This window comes from Calypte anna, chromosome 12 (genome assembly GCF_003957555.1).
Source record: "Calypte anna isolate BGI_N300 chromosome 12, bCalAnn1_v1.p, whole genome shotgun sequence".
In the NCBI taxonomy this organism is placed as follows: domain Eukaryota; kingdom Metazoa; phylum Chordata; class Aves; order Apodiformes; family Trochilidae; genus Calypte; species Calypte anna.
The window spans coordinates 14558336-14577906 of NC_044258.1; the positions used below are offsets into that span (position 1 = coordinate 14558336).

General features: G+C 38.0%; 1 protein-coding gene across 6 annotated transcripts in view; it reads left to right on the top strand.

Moving 5' to 3' along the window:
- The window catches only part of ATXN7 (ataxin 7), an 87073-nt gene that overhangs the window by 60862 nt on the left and 6640 nt on the right, over positions 1 to 19571 (top strand). For all 6 annotated transcript variants that reach the window (XM_030458215.1, XM_030458216.1, XM_030458214.1 and 3 more), the window contains 5 exons: positions 14328 to 14580; positions 15268 to 15530; positions 16294 to 16376; positions 18086 to 18351; positions 18768 to 18966. In XM_030458215.1, coding sequence (XP_030314075.1) covers positions 14328 to 14580; positions 15268 to 15530; positions 16294 to 16376; positions 18086 to 18351; positions 18768 to 18966 — 1064 coding nt within the window. The remainder of the gene's footprint in view (positions 1 to 14327; positions 14581 to 15267; positions 15531 to 16293; positions 16377 to 18085; positions 18352 to 18767; positions 18967 to 19571) is intronic.

Consider the following 19571-nt stretch of genomic DNA (forward strand, 5'->3'; position numbering starts at 1 on the left):
AATTTTAGACAGTACAAAAAGTAAACATAAGCAGGCTGCAGTGTAAGGAAGTCTGATGTATGCAGTGTTGATATCAAAAAGATGAAATTCCTTGGAAGTCAAGATTTTTATTATTTTTTTTTTATGTACCCCTTAAAACTTCTAGGAACTGGCAAAGTGATCATTACTGCTGCTCAGAACACAGTCATCTCCTGTTGCTTAGGCCTCCAGCCTGTTCCCTGGGATCAGGTCACACTTTAATTCTGGCTGGTCCTCCTTCTGTTAATTGCTGCCTTTGGTGTGAGAAGGCTTTGTGGTTTGTGAGATGTCAGGGTTTGAAGGGATGGGTTTGCTCTTTGTTAGGGAGAGAGCAGATGGTGCAAAGGCTCAAACTGAGCAGTCAGGACTGGGGGAGAGGGCAGGAACACTTTTTGCTGTGGCAGTGTTAGCTCACAGCAACCATCTTAAAGTGATTGTGAAACTGGTGCCTGAGATTGCTGAATTTTGAGAAAGAATAAATGAGTTGCTTCTTGTGCAGTGGAGATAATGAAGCCTGGTCATCTGTGGCTTTGTCCTGGGTGTTTTGCCATCACTGTCACTCCCATTGCAACACCTCTTGCTCTGTGCATGCACGTAGCTTCAGGTTGCATGTCATGATTTGTCTTTTTTTTTTTTTTTTTTTTTTTTTGACTGCCAATTTACGACATACAGATGCCAGAGCTAGGATGGAGTGTGCACATGGTGACTGCCTAGTGAAGATCTTCCCACCTGCCTTCTATAATAGCACTGAGAGGTCCTACCTTTGCTGTCTGAATGCTGATTTTGATGCTTATGATAAACCTGAGTATATTTAGGACCTCTCAGCAGAGAGGTGGGAGGGGACACCATCTCAAATCCAGCTCTTCAGTTTTCTGAGAATTAGTCTAATTTCAAAATAACACTGAAATACAGACAAGTGGAAGGAGACATGTTAGATCTTTTATCTCACTTCACAAAACCAGACAAGAAAATATATATTGTAAGTAAATAAAAAAAAAAATCTCTAGCAAATCATAAAAACCATTTTCGTGGTGCAAAATATGCAGAATACTTCAGCTTGTAGAATTATTATTTTGGGTTTTTTTTACATTTCTTAATATTCTGCAGTACCCATTCATACTGAGGAGCTACTGCATGTGTGCATAGTGATAGTATCATATGCAATACAAATATCTGTTTGTGTTCCATGTGTTCAAGTGAGGAAACAAAGCAATGAGGGGGCTGATGCTGTTCTTCACGTTATCTTGAGTAGTAGGAAGCAAATATTCTTGCATTGCAGTGTTTTCAAAGCAATTCAAGTTGTCCTTCTTGGATAATTCTGAAGCTTCAAAGACCTGGAAATTAGGTTCTCTGGAGTGATTCATACTGAGTACTTCTCTCTCCTGCAAATGCTGCCTGTGCTGTCCTGATGTTAGAGCTGGAGTCTCATCACTTCAGCTTTGTTCCCTAGGAGTAAGCAGTGTGTACAGGTCTATGTCCCTTTGTCTATGGATCTGCACAAAGTATTAACACAGCTTGCAAGGCTAATTTTAGGCCTCTGAACTCAGGTATTAGCTGATTGTGTGTTTATATTTAATCTCATTTTGTTGATGTCTTAGAGATTTTTTTAGAAAAAATTACTCCAAGTAGTAGATAGAAAATAAAACTTAAAAATATTTAGTACCTGGAAAAGAACTTAATAATTTCATTACCTTATATAACAGGTTGTTTTTACTACATTTAGTAAAATCTAGTTTTGCATTTGTCAGAGTGCACTTGCAGCATGTGATTTAGCTGTGGCACATGCACCATCTCTTTCAAGGTGAAGCCTCATGAATGTTTGCTGTATGAAGTTACTTTAGAAGCCTTTAGTCACTGGAAAACAGTAAATAAAATACAAATGCACAGGCTGAGACAGTTGGCACGTATGCTGCCACTGAAACATAAGCAAGCAGCAAATCCCAGTGCCTTCTCTCTGGGGCATTTTGTGCCTTCCCGTGGGTGTTGCTGTTTTCTCCCTGTCTGAATGCACTGTTATGCCTCTCCCTTCCATTCCAGCTCCTGCCTTGATGCCCAGCTGCTGGGGTTTCTCTGTAATGGGATCCTTTGTCCTCACTCTTCCTCAGAAGGAAGACAGCTTTCTGTATTATGCCATATGGGAATTAAATTGCCTGATCTTGGTCAGTTTATTTGTGGAATGAACAACAAAATAGAAGTTACTTGCCTTCTTGGTCCAAAAATGAGAGTAGGGCAAATCAAAGATCAAAAGATAAATTCTATTTTTTTTTTTAAAAAAGACAGTTCTGGTTCCCCACATAGTAGTTTAGAGTCAGGAATTTTCTGAACCACTAAAATTTGTTGGACACTCACCCAGTTTTAATTATGGGTGTCAAGTAGAAGAGTGTACCAGAGAAACAAATCCTCCCAAAACATGCATCCCTCTGGTACTAATTTTAGCAATAGAAGGAGATGTATTTTAAAAACAGCATATTCCAAGGAAATGTGTTCGTATTCCTGAGTTGTCCTGAACAATTAATGGATAGGTGAGCTGTCAACTTCTCTTGAAATTCAGAGCAAAAGGAGTAGTGGTTCTGTCCTGTATTCTGAGTGCATAGACATGGGAAAGTATCTGTGGTTTAAGATTTAGTATTAATTTCTAAGCTCGTTAATTGGAACAGTAGTCTCTAGGTTTCTGCATGTTCCTTTAAAAAAAACCAACCAACCCAAACAAAACTTAATCTGCTGAAATGGTGCTCTGTGCTTCTGTTTAACCCTTGTTAATGAAAAGTAATATGCTAACACACTGATGCTAATACACAAAGGCATTTCTACAAGCCAACTGCCTCTCCTCTTGGCAAGCTTCTTATTTTAGTGAAAAAGTGATTTGCTTGGTTTAAAAATAAATTTGGATGTAATTTGATAAGTGAGGAAAGACCAGAAACTTCAGTTTTAATTATGGTAATTTAAAACAAGAGCAAAAGCCACAAGCTGTTTCTTCCAATTGTTTTTTCTGTTGGCAGATACACTGTCATTTTTATGAGTGAGTACTTAGGAAGTGGTCTAGAAATTAGTAATTTGGTAAAAAAAATAGATTTTAGTATCCATGCATGGGTAGAAATGAGACCTTGCTGTTTAGATGTCAGAGCTGGGAAGCTTGGGATGTCAAGACCTATCTGGGAGGTGAGGATAGGAAACCTTGGAGTATTTGTGCTGCTGGAGAAGCACACCTGGGGTGCTGGAGTGTTCTCCTGTGCTTTGCCAAGGTGACAGGGGCCATGTGTGTGCATCCCCAGCCACCAACATCCCAAGAAGATGCAGCTCTGGGGATGCAGCCATGGAGGAACTGTCCCAATGTGGGGCAGGGAGCACATTCACAGGAGGAACCAGCCCAGTGCTGACAATCTGGACCTGCAGCTCTCAGTGGGAATCACCAGAGGGGATTGGCCTCCATCTGCACTGCCTGCTGCCATGCCCATGTCTGCCTTGTGCTGGTGCCACCTCCATGGCTCCAGTGCTCTTCAGCAAGCTTGTTGGTAATGCCAAGGCTGTCCAGGGGCAGTGAGGGCCAGCCTGGACCCCCCAGCACCAGGATGAGGTGTCCTGGTGGGGTTCACCAAGTGCCCATCTCACGGGGAGGGATTACACACTGCCAGGGGCCCAGAGGAGCCTTCTTTAATGTCACCAGAGCTGCCTGGCCCAGCCCTAAAAGCAGGCAGGCATGGAATTTGCCATGAGTGGGGACAAAGGAGTGGGCTCTGCTCCATGCCTGGCTGCCCAGCCCCTCCAAGGCACACATGGGGAGTGGGTGCCTTTCTCCAGAGCTGGCTGGGAAACAGGGGGGATGATGGTACCAAGGTGTTACCCCCCAGAAACCAGAAAATCCCCCAAAAGCTCTCTGAGGGGGAAGTGCAGAGGGGAGAAAATGGGTATTAAAGCTCAGGCAGCTGACTGCAATTCTGTCAGGTCTCCAGATAAATAAGCATCTGTTAATCAAAGTGTTAATTAAAGAAAGAAACTATTAAGAGCATGTTAATTTTAGCTTGTTTTCCTGAGCCTGCTCACCCGTGTAATTTATAAATCAGAGGGCAGATACATTCCTGGTTAGGGCTCTGGGGCTGGCTGGCTGTGGGCAGGATGCTCAGTGCTGTTGTATCTCAGCTTTGCAGGAAATGGGAATTGCAGACCCAGCCTGGATGTGTCAGGTGTGGTTGTGTTTTTTATTTAAAAGGTTAAACTTGCATGCACACTGTAGTTAGCACAACCTTATTACAGCTTTGCTTGGTTCTAAGGAAAATGTGAAAGGGCTGGTTGATTTGATTTGAAAGAAATTATTGTGCAAGCATGGTTCGTGCCCTCGTTTGACTGCAGGGGTGATTTCAGTGAGACTTTGCTGTGCTAATGCTGTTGTAAAACTTTAATTAGTGTATGGTTAACATGGTCAGTGTTTTTAAACATGAAAACCATTGTTTTACACCAATTGTGATTGACCAGTGCTAATGATATAAGCTATAATGATCCTTCTTTATAATTGAAAAATTACTAATGCCTAAACATTTACTCAGTGTAAAATAATGTAAGGATCGGATTTGAAATGAGAAACCCCAAGTATTTGTTTTTCCTATTAGTGTTGTAGATTGAGATATTTTTTCAAGGGATTTGAAATATTGCAAAGCAATTCAACTCTTGAAACATCTATTAAAACAACTGCAATTCACCTTACCACAGGTCTGCTGCCTGTCTTCATTTTCCATCCAGAAAAAAATTTAACATTTCTTGAGTTTAAAGGCTGGGATGGAACACGGGGTGTTAGCTGTGCAGGTAGAACCCCAGCCTGGATCCCTTTGGCTGGTCTCATTTCTCCATGAGATTTTCCTGCAAGTGAGCACTGCCCATATGTATAGAGGACTGGTAAGGGTTTTGTCCCATTCCCTATAGGAAAGCTCATGGGTTGTCACATCCATAGGGTGTGCATGGTCAGTGCCCTATGGATGGAGACAGATGTGAAAGATGTAACATCAGAGATGGTGATGGGAGCTTCCTTCTTGGCTCCAGTGTTTCTTCATCTGTCCTAAGCAGTGGCACCTCAGGGAAGAGGAGGAGCTATTGCAGTTGTTGTGTGGCTTGTTCTAAGTAGCAATTTACATGTTTTCCTTTTTTTTTTAATCCCACAAAGCTTTTGTATCATGTGGTGGATGTCACTAGGTAGTCGTGCAGTACGTAAGGAAAATATTTGTGTTCAATGTCTTGTTATCCTGTTGTTTCTTAAAAATCAAATACTGTGGTTTACTGAGTTGACACTACTATTTCTGTGTATCCTGTGATATTTCCTCTTATTCTTTGGCTCAAAACAAAGTCAATTCACTCTTCTTGATCTCTTTCCTATGGAGCTTTCCATTTCAAGGCCTCTCTTTATTTAACCCCCATCTCCGGAACTTAATCATTTAGCTCATATAACTCCTTTGTATTTTGGGGTGAATAACAGCACAGCTGAGTCTGACAGTCAACATACAACAATTCAAGTTTGCTATATGTAAATTAATAGCTACAAGGGAAAACATTAAAATTTCTGATTGTGATGTGAATAGAAGCATTAGCAAGATGAAAGCTGGACAGGCATTTGGATATGTTAGCTCCTCTGAATACATCACACAGTATTATAATGCTTTGTGATAAGGTCTTGTAGGGAGTATTGCTGATGCAATATTGCTGGTACAATGCTGATAGGCTCCACTTACCTCTGACTATTTGCTGCTTTTGTTTATTATCATTGAAGCTTTCCTGAAGTTTATTCCAAATAATTTTTTTAAATAGCAAACGCTTCATTCAATACTTGCTTTTAGTCAGACAGGGCAGGTATTGGCATGTCATTAACGTGCTACACAGAGATTAGTGCTCAGAATGTAGACATTATAATCTCTCCATAGCCCAATTACCATCCAAGGTACACTGCTGTCCTTCTGTAATAACTTTGCAACATTTATATCCCAACACTTGACATTACAAAACAGTAACTGACTGAAAGGTCCAGGGCCAGTTCCCTGGTGGGAAATCTGTCCCTTCCCACCTCTTCTTGGCAAGTTTCTCAGGAAAGTGTACAAGAAATTTGTTCTTGGATATTATACCAGAGGTTTTTCGAGGAGTTCCAGCCTTTGTGTTTGGGCTTACAAAGGAGAGATGGAGAAGGATGGGGAGAACATGCATAACTAAAAGAGACTTTCCATCAGTCAGTGTCCCTGGCTCCATTTTGCTTCTGATTCTGCTCAGTGAATCAGTTTTCCCACACTGCTTTTGAGAGTTTTAGTGCTTTCCACAAGGCTCTGAAGAGCTGAGGCAAACCTGATGGAAGCATCCCTAATTTCCAGATTGCCACTGCAGAAGACAGCTGCAAAACACAGCACAAGTCGAGTCTGTCTGCAGGTTTGGGGTAACAGTGTGTGCTGGTTGATGCTTCAGACATTATTTTACATCTCTCAGGGATGAACCCCACATATTCTATAGAGGAATATTAAGTCCTGTGGAAACTGATTACAGAATTACTCATGCATTGAATACAAAGGGGTTTGCAAGGGTTAGTAACAAATACGTAAAAAACCTTTGATAATCTGCAAACGTCTGGAGGGGCAGCAGTGGAAGCAGGGGATGTACTTGAAGGTTATTTGTTTCAGTACATTTAGTGTTGCTATTTTTTGCTACATTCTTAATAATTCTATATGTAATCTGGTCTTTGCTTTCTGTGGTGTTAGGGGTCAGAAGAGATGTGCTGGGTTTGGGACTATTTTGCAGTAGTTGTCATGGGGGAGCTGCCCATTGCTGCCCAGTTAGTGTCAAGCTATTAGAGAACTACAACACCATCTCGGCTGTTCTGTAGTTGTACCATTTTTAAAAGTGTCAATTAAATACCCTAAATTATATTTATATGATCATCTTTTTTTTTTTAAATATGATTTTATAATATTGAATTTGGCATTCACAGTTTTACAGCAAGATTTATCTCTTTCCACTCTGCTCTTTGTTTTCTTCAATGGCAGCAACAAAACTGTGATCCTGCTTACTCAGAATTTCTCAGTCCTTATTTAATGTATTTGGTGCATTGATCAGTTCTGAGTGGATTTTGGGTCTCATAAGTAAAATTCTAGGAAAATTATAAAGATATTTAGAAATCAAAACTTGTGCAATTTGTTTTACTGTTTTAAAAGCAGTGCTTCTCTGTAACTACTGTAAAGAAATGCACAAAATAGTATTAATAGTTAACATTTGTATTCTGTTTCTGTTCAAAGGCATGTGGTTAACTATCCATCATAACATCTCTTGGGATTTGAGTAAATAATTTGCAAATATTCAAATTTAATGTTGGAAAACTTCTAGAGAGTTGAAGTGGCTCAGTGAAAGCCAGGATATTTCCCACAGGATGTTTTCCTATTGCCAACCCTTTCGTGTTTCCTGTCAAGTAGGTAAACCTGCTTTTAAAAACAAACTAAAGTGAAAGTTGAGCTAAAATCTGCCAGTCTAGGACTCCTGGATTGATAGAAGTAGGTTAAATGAAGCTTTTAGTTAAAGTACAAAGGCATAATGAAAAATAATCCACGGCTTTTGTTGCATTTAAGTGTGTTGGATCATCATAAACATCCAGATATGCTTTATTTACATGTCTTAAATGTACTGTGGATGGATTTTGGAACTGGAATGATACACTGAAACCCAAATATTTGTATGTGAGAGCTTTGGGTTCTGAATTGAGCATTTGTAACAAAAATATGTCCTAAGGAAAATTCTTTCATTGTAATTATAAGTTTTCATAATAAATCAGTTCAAACATAGCCAGATTTGATATGCTTCTTAGGAAAACTTGGATTGTGTGTTTTTGAGGAGATTGATTAGGGAATGGTGCAGGAATTTGTACCTATGACAGTGGGATTGTCACCCCAATGAGGAGTGCTGGCTCATAGCACCATGGCTGCATTTAAACAAATATGCAAAAAGCAGATGACATTTGAAAAGTAAAAATGTCCAAATGTCTTGGGAATGGACTCACCATTTTTGAAGCATACCCAGCCAGCAGTTAGAAAGGGCTTGATGTATTTGCTTTTTGTCTGATGGCCTCAACAAAGGATTTTCTGAGGGGAAGGCAATTTTTCTAGTGTAGAAGAGTGTGAATGTTCCATAGTGCTCACCAACCTGGAGCTTCCACAAATTGTTTTATTGTGAAAAAAAAAATTCTTAGGGGATTTTAAAAGTCCTTGATCTCTGTAGTTATGTTTTGCTCTGTAATGTGTCACTTCAACTAAATTTCTGTCTTTTGCCCCTCAGAAGGTGATTTTTCTCTTCCTGGGTATTAACCACAGCAGTGTAAATGTAAGACGGGTTTAACAATGCCAGGTGATGAAGGTGTAATGTAAAAATGGATAAGTCAGCACCTTTAAAATCTCTGCTAGGCAAAGCAAACCTGGTAACCGATCAAGTTCTGGAGGTTAACTCTGGGTTTTAAAATACACTGTTCAAAATTGGCTGGCAATTTAATGGATTTTTGAGGAGAGACCCATTTTAAATAAAGTTTTATCAAACTGTCTGTTTACATGATGGTATCTACACCATGGGAACATTCTGTACTACAATTGCACTGAATATTTTCAACTGAGGAAGTGCAGTACATAAGGTTGCATCAATATTGCTAACTTGGCCATAGTCTATATAAAAGATAATATATAAACCTATTTCTTTGATAAATTGTTTATACTAATCAGTATTTATTTATAATATTGAAGAACTCTGGTTGATTTAAGAAAGGTCATTGTAGTATATGATGTAAATGCATACAGCAATGTAACACCTACATATGTCCCACCTGGGCTTGCATTTGGTATAAGTTGCACACAGGCTTTGATGTTTTCTTTTTTCTTCTGCTGAAGTGTTAATGTTCTATGAATGGAGTGCCATAGGCATACATGACTATCAGATTCTCTTCATGGTTTTGCTAACACAGGGTGATAAACAATAATATGGGCTGTCAGCTGCAAGGCTATGGGGTTTTTATGAAATAGTAAGAATTCTCTCTAGAGACATGACAGATTGTACTGGTGCCAATCCAGCCCTGGCAGTCTGTCACACTGATAGCTTGGACTCTGTAAAAATTCTTTTCTGTAACTTTCTTGGTGGAGTTATAAATCCAACCTTGCTTGGATGCTGTCTGAGCAGCTCAGGGTGCAAGTTTAAACACCACACAATGAAAGGTGGAATGACCTCCTCCTGATTTGCAGTGCAAACAGAACTGATGGGATGATTAAAAGGGACATCAGCGGCAGATTAAGGCAGAATCCTTGGTATCCAGGGCCCGTGATTAGAGCAGGATAATGAAGCTGCAATAAGTGTGTGAGCAGCAGATCAAGATCCCAGGCAGCTGCAGACTGCCAGGGTGGCATCAATGGAGGAGTGCCCAGAATTGTTGTGGCTCCCCAGTTTTCCCTTTGGAAACCTCCATAGATTTGTTCTGAATGTTTTTGTGTTTTGTTTTTGTTTGTTTATTGTTTAGTTGGGTTTTTTGTTTTGGTTTTGGTTTTTTGTGGGGTTTTTTTGGGGTGTTTTTTTGTTTGCTTTGTTCTTTTTTGTTGGTTTTTTTGGTTTTTTTTGGGGGGGTTTGTTCCTTTTTTCTTCTTCATGGTGAGATCAGAGTGATGGTGGATCAGAGCCCAACGCAGGAGTTTGGGTTAGAGCAGAAAATGGGATTTTAGGTGCTTGCTGCAGTACAATCTGTAGCAGTGGGGAGATGCCCTGCCAGAGCAGTGTCCCAGACTCTGCTCTCCTGTCATGGATTTGATCCTTCTGGAGTAACGAGGAGAGATGTAAATTTGGTTTGCAGAATTAGTCTAAAAATGTGGTAGTCATACTGAGGGAAAGTGCATTGTATACTTAGCTAGAAGGTGTTTGTTTTAACATGGCTGTACTAAATAATTTCTGAAATCACTCATCAAACAGGAGCTCAGTATGATGGAGGAAAAAGTTTGGTTTAAGTAACAACACACTTCTATCATGCTTATACTTGTGATGAGAGACAGAAATGAAATAATCACTTAAATTTATCTTTATGCTTTGTTTCAGTGTACACCTTTAGTTCTATAGTCCAAGTGATACCCTTGCATCTAAGCTAATCTATCTTAAAACTGGTTTTCTAAATGCTCACTGAAGTTGCAACATATTTCACTTAACTAAACTTGTGTGTGTTGGAATGGCTGTGCTGCATTTTTCCTGCTGGCTCTGCTAGCACTGACAGAGGTCAGTTTGACTTTTTGCCCAGTACTTACGTCAGAAGCCAGTATATAAAATGGGTTTATGAAATTTGATTTGTACATCTTGTATTCGCTGCCCAAATCTAGGAATTGATGTCTAGAGAAAATAAGCAGCACAAAACACTCCTAGATTTTGGGCACTGAATATGGAACCTGGAAGGAACACCTTGAAAAATTCTATTCTTACTCTTAATTTTTTTTTTTTTTTAAGCATACAGCAAGGAAAGTAGCATTTTATGGAGAGCAGAATGTTTTTCTCTATAAATGGATGTTTAATATAGAACTAAGGTTATAAATCACACTAAGTCAAAGTGTTTTTTACCCACTGATGGAAGAATGAGAAGTAGGAGCCAAACATGGTTAAAAGCTTTCTTTTTTTTTCTTTTTTAATTCCCCTTTCAGGTGATTTTTTTTGTTTTGTTTTTTGTCAGAAGTTATTGTGTGTTTAAAAGGAAATATACAATGGAAACTAGAATTGTAAACCCAAGAAAACTGGCAGCTAGACTATGGGCCAAGTGAAGCTTTTTAATTTTTTTTTTTTAAAGCTCTCGAAGAGATTTAAAATATCAATACTCATTTTATCAGGAAGTCCTGTGTGCTTTGTTAGTCTGCATATATAATTCTTGTTCAATTGCCTGTCCAGTAGCACACAAGCTGTTTGTGTTTTCCCAAATTCATACTTACCAGATACCCCTGTCACTAAGCAGAGGCATCCTTTGCTGAGATGCTGTCTCTTTTTACAGCTTACAACCTCTCTGCACAGCCCTTTTCCTTAGGGTCACAAACATGTTGCAAGAATGTAAAGATATTTAGGAAGGAGTTTTATCTGTTAATGCTTCACACTGAATGCAGCTTGCATTTTAGGTCAGATTCTATCCATTGCTGTGGGATCAAGGAAGACTTTCTGCTTTGTCCAAAGCCAAAACTTACAACTTTGTGTTTTGTTTTGTTTTGTTTTTAATAAAGACCAAAACCCAAACAAAAAAATCCTTCCCCCAAACTTGAGTTAAGAGCCATGTTACACAGGCATAATATTTGAAATACCAGTTTGTGTTGTAAAGAAATTACGACAAAAAAAAAAGTTTTTCTTTCAAGAGTCATGTGAAGGGAAAAAAAAAACCCTGTTCAAAAACTAAACACCTGGAGATTATTATATTTTTTAATGTTTTCATGTTGAGTCAGAGTTAATGGCAAGTGGGAACCTTAGCAGATTGGCAGCTGATCAGTAGAATTTATCATTATAATATGCTTAGTGTAATAAGCATGGTGGTCGTGATTATTTGGTGACAGTTTGTGTAGTAATTTTTCCATTAAAAGACTGTGTCAGTCTGTCAGAAAATGCATTCATTAGATCAAATATGCTGTGCTTAACATATGTCTGGTTTCAAAAAATAATATTAGTTTTCTCTAATAAGATGAAACAGGCATAGTCTTGGGATAGTTTACAAAACAGACCTTAAGCAGTTTTCACTTAATACTTATTTCATTAAAAGTCTGAAGCATTAAATATAAGCAAATCCTGTTAATAACCCTACCTCTACTTGAACATAAGTCAGTGCAAAACAGGACCAGGCAGTTATAAAAAATTAGCTGAAAAGTCTTTTGATTTTGCTGAACTGCACAAGTAATGACTCAGAAGAGTGAATGAAGGTTTCACAGACTTAGTGGTACCAAATCCCTTTCAGAAATTGTCCCAAAAATCTAGAGAAAGCTGATCTGGCCTAAGTTTGTTTGTGATTATTTTGTGTTATTTTTTGTTTCAAATCGTATATCTAGACTAGAATTCTTTCTGACAGGCAGGCAGTAATCTTGTTGTGTCATGAGCCATATTTCTCCTAGGTTAATTCTTTTGCTCATCATCAGTTTAAAACACTTTCTTTTTATATATTAACTCACTTGTATTTAGGCTGAAGCCACTTGTATTTAGCTGATGCTGTGAAACGTTAATGCAAATTCATGCAGTAACATCTCTGTTTAGTACCAGAACAGTAACAGCTAAATTTGCCAAAAAAAAGTGTTCATATCTTTTGGATTAATAGCTCAGATTAATATTTTGTCCAGTTTATTCCTAATGAGCAGACTCAAGGAATTACTCAATCTTATTCTATCCCCTTTCTCTCTTCCAAGTTTTCTTCAAGGAAGTAACACATTCTCTTACTAAAAAAAAAAACCTAAAAAAATCAAAACAGCTCCCAAAGATTGCATTAGTCATCCACTGATTTTATTAGAGATTATTTGTAGCTGTGATAAGAACTTGGACTTTGAATTTTCTTAATATACAGAAGGTGGAAGAGTATTGAGCAATTTTTCTCATTATCTCACTGGGTAATCTCCCAGGGTGTAGCATCGCTGAACTAATGGCCCTGAAATAGGAAAGTTATCAGAGCTGCTCAGGGATTTTTGCCATTGCTATAAAAAGACTTTTGGCAATAAGCAGGATGTCATATTAGAAGCCCAACCATTTACCAGAACATCAATATGCTAACATTTACAAACACTTCTGTGGTTCTGGTTCTAGAAAACTAGGCAGATGATTTTGAACATCACAGATAACTAATCCTTCTAAACACTGTAATTTTAAAGAAGTTGTTTGTTGAGACTGGTGTTCAGTTACTGTATTTGCTATGTATTTCTGTTGGTCATTTCACCTGACCTCTCAGAACGTTTTGGTAAATACTAATTAAGAAGTGATTACTCTCTTGCTGAAGGTTCTTGGTAGCTTGTGCCCATTTTGTAGTGAAACAGAAACATGCATCAGTCTCAAAGATACCTTCTTGACTGGGAATTTTCTTCTCTAAGCTCTGTGCAATTTTTTTTCTCTCCCTCTCTTTTTTTTTTTTTTTTTTTTTTTTTTCTTGAGCTACTGAACCTATTTAAAATGTTGCTTCCACACCTGCCTAAGAAACTAACTTGCCAGATGTTAGATTCCTGTGTCTCCCTCTTGTGCTTGCTTGATTTTTTTTTTCCCTTGGTTATTACTGTTGCCCCCTGTTAGAGTCCTGCTTGCAGAAACTGAGCAGTGGGTGATGTGCCTGGTGACACTGGTGCAGAGCTGGTGGCTTCCAGCTCTGACTGGAGTCCTGGTTGGTCATCATCTGGGTGGCATGTGATTGCTGTGTTTAGGACTGTGGGCAAAATAGGTTATATAAACAGAACATGGATGTATAAATTTACATTTTCCATAGCATTACAGACCTCTGCACATTAGACAGATTACAGACCTCTGCATTAGACTTCACTTTCAGTCTTGGCTGTTGTTGCTGTAGCTTCATGAGTATCTTGCTCCTTTCACAGTTTTAGTAAATTTAAGTAAAAATCTGTAGTCTAATCCTGGAATGGATTGATTGATTTGATTGATTGATTGATTAGCAGAGAAAGGGTTGTTACCTGTTGGGAACAAAGGTGCCTTTCTACTCCCCTGATGGAGCTGCTAATTTCTTAGATTTGTGGTTTGCCTATACCTGATTGCCAGAAATGTCTCTTAAGCAGGTGTTAATTACCCAGATCATTCAAGTATCAGCTGATCACTTAACATGTCCTGTGTAGGCAGAGCTGGGTGCTCCCTGAAGTGGTCATGTGTTTCGTGACTGAGAATTTATTGTCATGAAGCAAAAGTTAAAATGTGAGCTCCAATATAATTTTGACCCTTAGAAAACATGCTTACAGATAATGATCTTTTGAGGAGATCTGTTATTTAAGCTTGGCCTTGAGGACAGTGGAGTCTGCTGCGTGCATCTGAGGTCTTAGTTTGTTTCTCACTTTCTTGTTCTTTAAGATGGAGAGAGAGTAGGGGGTGAGTGTTATTAAAAGCAGAGCTTTAGTGATTGAGGAATGTAGATCCCAAAGTGAAGAGGCTCCCATAACCTACTGGGGACCAGAGATGAATGGAGCCTCATGGATTACAGTGAGGCTTGGATCCTCTATGCTCTGTGTGGGGCCAGAGGCCTTCTAGCCAACGAAGGAAAAATGTTAATGTAAAATGACAACATGAAATATTTAAGAATTGTTTCTGTTTGGGAGCTTAAACCCCCTTTTTTTCCTCCTTTTCAGAAAGAAGACACAGCTCCTCTAGCAAGCCGCCTTTGACTCCTCCCTCCTCTTCAGTATTTTCCCTCATTTCATCTTTCCCTTCAAAAAACAAAGGTAGCAGTGGAAGTGGGAGCAATCGGTCATCCAGTGGAGGTACTAGTGCATCATCATCAAATTCCAAGTTGTTGAAAGCACCCAAAGACAAGCTGCAGATCAGTGGAAACAACAGGTTAATGCATCCGGTACAGCACAGCAAAGTTCCCCACGATAAAATGTGAGTGTGTGTTTTGACAAAGAATTAAATGTGGTTACCTGCATTGATACTGCTTTATCAGCAGACTTTTCTTATGTTTTAGAGGGGTTTTGGCTTAACAGTTAATAATTTTAAACACCTCCAGATCTTTTCCAAAAGCCTATTCAAAGATTCTAGATAAAATCCATGACTATGTTGAACAAGAATTCTTGCATAGCTGCAACTTAATCACTATAAAGAAAGGTAGTTTTTTTTTAGAAGCTCTTAATTATTAGATCTAATCTGCAAATTTTGATCATAAGGGAGTTTTAGTCCTGATTTGGGTGATTTTTGTTGTGCACATGTGAGATTGCACACATGATACTGTGGTTTACTGTCATGGAATGGAGCATTTCTCACTGGGTGTAACAGGCCTATTTCTGTTCCTTTGGTGGTATGGTGTATCTGTGAATTCAGATAATAGTTTCTGAAGTCCCTAATGACATTCTAAAATATTTACCAAGAAAAGAGGACAGAAGATATTATGGACAACATAAAAAATATGAAAATTAAAAAATTAGAATATGAAAACTAGGAATAAAGGGGAAAGGTCTATATTTGAATTGTGAATAGATCAGAGTATCATTGATAACACATTTTAAATAATATTTTTTTTATAATTTATGACTAATTTTCTTCTCCTCCCCTTCTCTTTTTCATAAATAATAGTATGACTCCATCTGTCAAAGTTGAAAAGATTCATCCAAAGATAGATGGTGCCCAACTGAAAGCTGCTGTTGGTCCAACTTGTTCTACTACTGTGAGTTCCTCAATAAAGACTGGCCTTAATTGTCCCTCAATACCAAAGCCACCCTTGCCTTCCCCTGGACAGATACTGAATGGTAAAGGTCTTCTCTCTGTGCCTCCATTTTTGGAAAAGAAACCTGAAGAAAATACAAATAATAGGAAATTTTTACATAAAAGATTGTCAGGTAATTGTTTTCAATTATTATTTGCTGTATTTCTCTTAGTAGTGTGTATATATAGAAATATATATACAGAGAATATATAGAAATAAATCTAAGAAACAAATGAAACGTTTTTATAACACTAGCTTGTAGCTTAGATATATTTTATATATTCCAATTTAAATCTATAACTTGACATACTCTTAAGGGATGCATACATCTCAAGATGTTTTCTTGCTTTCAGAAACCATATAGACCTCAAAGACCTGTTAGTTCTTACATTCCTACAATTTTGGTCTTCAACTGTCTTTACAGATTTTTTCATTCTTTCTGTATGGAAGGTCCAAGTATACATAGAAAACAGAACAACTGGTACCTCAAACTCAAAACGTAAATCCAGTCACTTCTTAACATTTATAAAAACAGTAACTTTGAGTGTGAGTGAATGGGAGAAGAGTTCTTAGCACCAAAACCAACAACAAAAACCTCATCATTTGTCAACATTTATGCTCATGGTGACTGTAATCTCAACATGCAGGATCTCCTCTGGGGTCTCTTATAGCTGTAAATTTCTCCTTGCTCTTTGTAGACTTGAGATTTGTATTTTATCACACCATAAACTGAGAGTACAAAATTTTATTTGTACAATTCTATTGTGTATTTTTATTTGTACATTTGCCTGTCTTACATTTGCAAACAGTTCCCAATGTGGTTGATCTTTATAATGAATATAAATGTTAGTATTTCAAAACGTCTTTAATTTTTCAATACTGTGTACCTTTGACAGAGAGAGAATTTGATCCTGATATATACTGTGGTGTCATTGATGTGGAAACCAGGAAACCTTGTACTAGGTCTTTGACATGCAAGGTAGGATACCTTAATCAGAATAAGTTTATCTAAAATTTTATTTCTGTTTCCTGAGAAACGTGATGGAAAACTACAAATTTTTGCTGTCAGTAATTACCACCATAAATAGTACCTCTTGAAACTTGTTGCCCAAAACCAAGAAGGAATTGGTTTTGAAGTTCAGTTAATTGTTTATTCAGAAACATACTTCTTAAAGTAACCTGGAGATTGGCATTTTTATATAAACCCTTTAAACATGAATGTTGACATGTGACAGATTATGTTACTCTACAGGTAAGTAGTAGGGGCCAGCACATTCTTCTTATTGGGGATAACCTTTGTGTCATGCATAATTAATTTTAACATTCCTTATAACCAGTAAAAGTGTTATTTGTTTATAAAGGAGTTAAATAAATCAAGTTCTTCCCCCTCCCTCATACCCCCTCCTCTCCCCCCCAGAAGTTTCTGGGGCAGATACTTAGGAGGTATTTGTGTAAATGATAATTATCCTTGATGTACCACTCAGAAATGAGTCTTCTGAAAATGCCACAGAATATGCTTGGAGGTCAAATTCTAAATTAGACAATTCATCAAAATTTAAAGCATGATGAAATGACTCAAAATGACTCTGACTCAAAAATCTTGGGAGTCAGAGAGGTATTGCTTTGTCCCAAGGAACTAAAAACGCAGATCCTCTGCAATTGTATAATATTTAGCTATTTTCCTGCAAAGCAGCTGAACTGTCACTAGGGGAAGCATCTGGTAAATAAACCACCTACAGATCAAGGGTAAATGAAGCTGGTACTAACGACCCAGAGGAACTGAACTTGAACATGTTGCCCTTTTGGAATTACAGAGGGGTGGGAATTGTTTTGCTAATAGAGGAGGGGAAAAGCTTCAAGATTTTACAAGAGAACAAAGCAAATCAAGATGTAAAAGAGAATGTAAAAAAGTTTGACAGCAATTTCTTATATCTACGCATAATATACTTTTCAGTGTTGCTATTCATGTCTGAATTATGTGAAAATAATTTTCACCTGCTAACATGAACCCAATCAAATTTTTTATGCCAGAGGAAATGTGTTGTATATGACACTAACAAGTCAGAAAAATAGTTTCCATCTCTTTCACTTTATGAAGAATTTGTGCCATATATTGCATCTTATTATGTGCAGCGTTCAGGGCACTTAAAATACTCCTGAGTTCTGTCAGGCTGTGGATTCTGCTGCTGTATTTATTTTCACTCCTTCATATCTATTTGATTGCTTTAGTTTACAAGGAGTGTATCAGTATGTAGAAAGAAGCAAAAGTTATTTTATAAGTATTTTTAAGTCTTTCATTGAAAGTCTGATACTGTGTTAAATATTTTCATGAGCAAAAGTAAATATTTGGAATTTTTATCTGTGCAGTAGTTGGCAATTAAAATACCAATGTAAAAATTATTTTCAATTCTAATCTTGGCCTTCTAAGAATTCTGATAATTTCTTCTAAAAAAAAAAAAATAAAAAGCTTTTTACTCGGTTGCTGGGTTTTGTTATTTTGTATCAGACAGGGATGTACCCATCCACAAAGCAGTTAAAAAAGTTATTATCCGAGTTATTCTTCCTTTTGTTTGCTAAACCCTGGGTGTGATGGTTTTCTCTCTTCTAGAGCTCTAGGCACAAGTTTTGCATGTTTTATTTCTACTCATCTAATAGCCCAGGATTAATGATTTATTCATGCTTTTGCAGACACATTCCTTAACCCAGCGGAGGGCTGTACAGGGTCGAAGAAAACGATTTGATGTGTTATTAGCTGAGCACAAAAGCAAAACCAGGGAAAAGGAACTTCTTCGACATTCGGATCATCATCAGCAGATGCCCCCTCTCAGGGAACCACATCCCTCACCTACTAAAACTTCCCAGGAGCTGCACCAAAATTCTCATGGAGTTACTCTTACAGAAGCAAAGCCTTTATTACCTAATAAACCCAAACCTCACCCTCCCAGTCTTCCAAGGTAAGAAAAATCTGCAGATCTGATTGTATGAAGTTAATACTGTTAGACTTGTCAGGTGGATTGTTAAAGAGTGATAGGGATCTGGGAGATGGGGCAGTGTTTTTGCTCTAGGCCTGGTGAGTGTTGGCAATTAGCAATTCCATGCTGAGCTGTAACTCATAGCAAGTAGAGGCTGGTGTTTGAAATAGTAAAAGTTGACTTGCATCAATGAAAGCAATTCACTAGTGATGTGGCAGTGCTGCTTTTCCAGGGGTTCCAAACCTTCTGTGCTTCCTCTCAGTATATGTGTTATAAAACTGTAGAAAATACCAGGAATCTGTTAATGTCATTTCCTTTTGCCAGTAATAATAACCACTTAAACTTGGAATTTTTAACTAGACTTATTTCAGTAAGAACTTTCTGCTTGCCTTGCCCAGGCCTCCAGGCTGTCCAGCCCAGCACAGTGGAAATGCCCCAAGTGAGTCTCTTTCTGTCCACGAGTCCCCTCACCCTCCCTTGCCTGCAGCTGAGCCAGCATCTCGGTTATCCAGTGATGAGGGAGAATGTGATGAAAAAGAAGAACCTGTTGAAAAACTGGATTGTCATTATTCAGGTCATCATCCTCAACCAGCCGCTGTACGTTTCAAGTAAAAGTTAACGCGGGTCTCTCAAGGGCTCTCCACTTGTAAACAAAATTACTTGAGGGTGGTTTTGTAGTGGGTATTTGACTTCTATTTTTTTCTAGATTTTAAGAAAAATATTTGCTGCCTAGTAGGCAGGTGGTTTTGTATTGAGTATGTGATTTCTAATATTTTCTAGATTTTCAGAAAAATATTTGCTGGCAGGTTTAATTGTAATTGCAAAGTAAATGTGTTTGGACCTCACTTCCTCAGTCCAAAAGACATAAAAATGCCAAAATACCAAAGATTCAATTGGTAACTGCTCTAAGGGGCCTTGGCTTTGGTATAGGGACATGTAAACAGTGCCTTTTGGGTGAGATTTTGTTATCAGACTTCTACACACACTTCCACATATTTTTTACTCAAGGTGCCAATCATCATAATAAAGGTAGCAGAAATGAATTGTTTTAATGTTTAAATCTTGACAAAAGCTTGTTGTCTAACTAAAATCACAAGCTTTATTGCCTACCTTGTATATCAAACAATGTCCTGTTTTTAAAACCGACTACAATTAGGTAGCTGATAGCTTTTCAGAAAGACCTGTTACACATATGTATATTG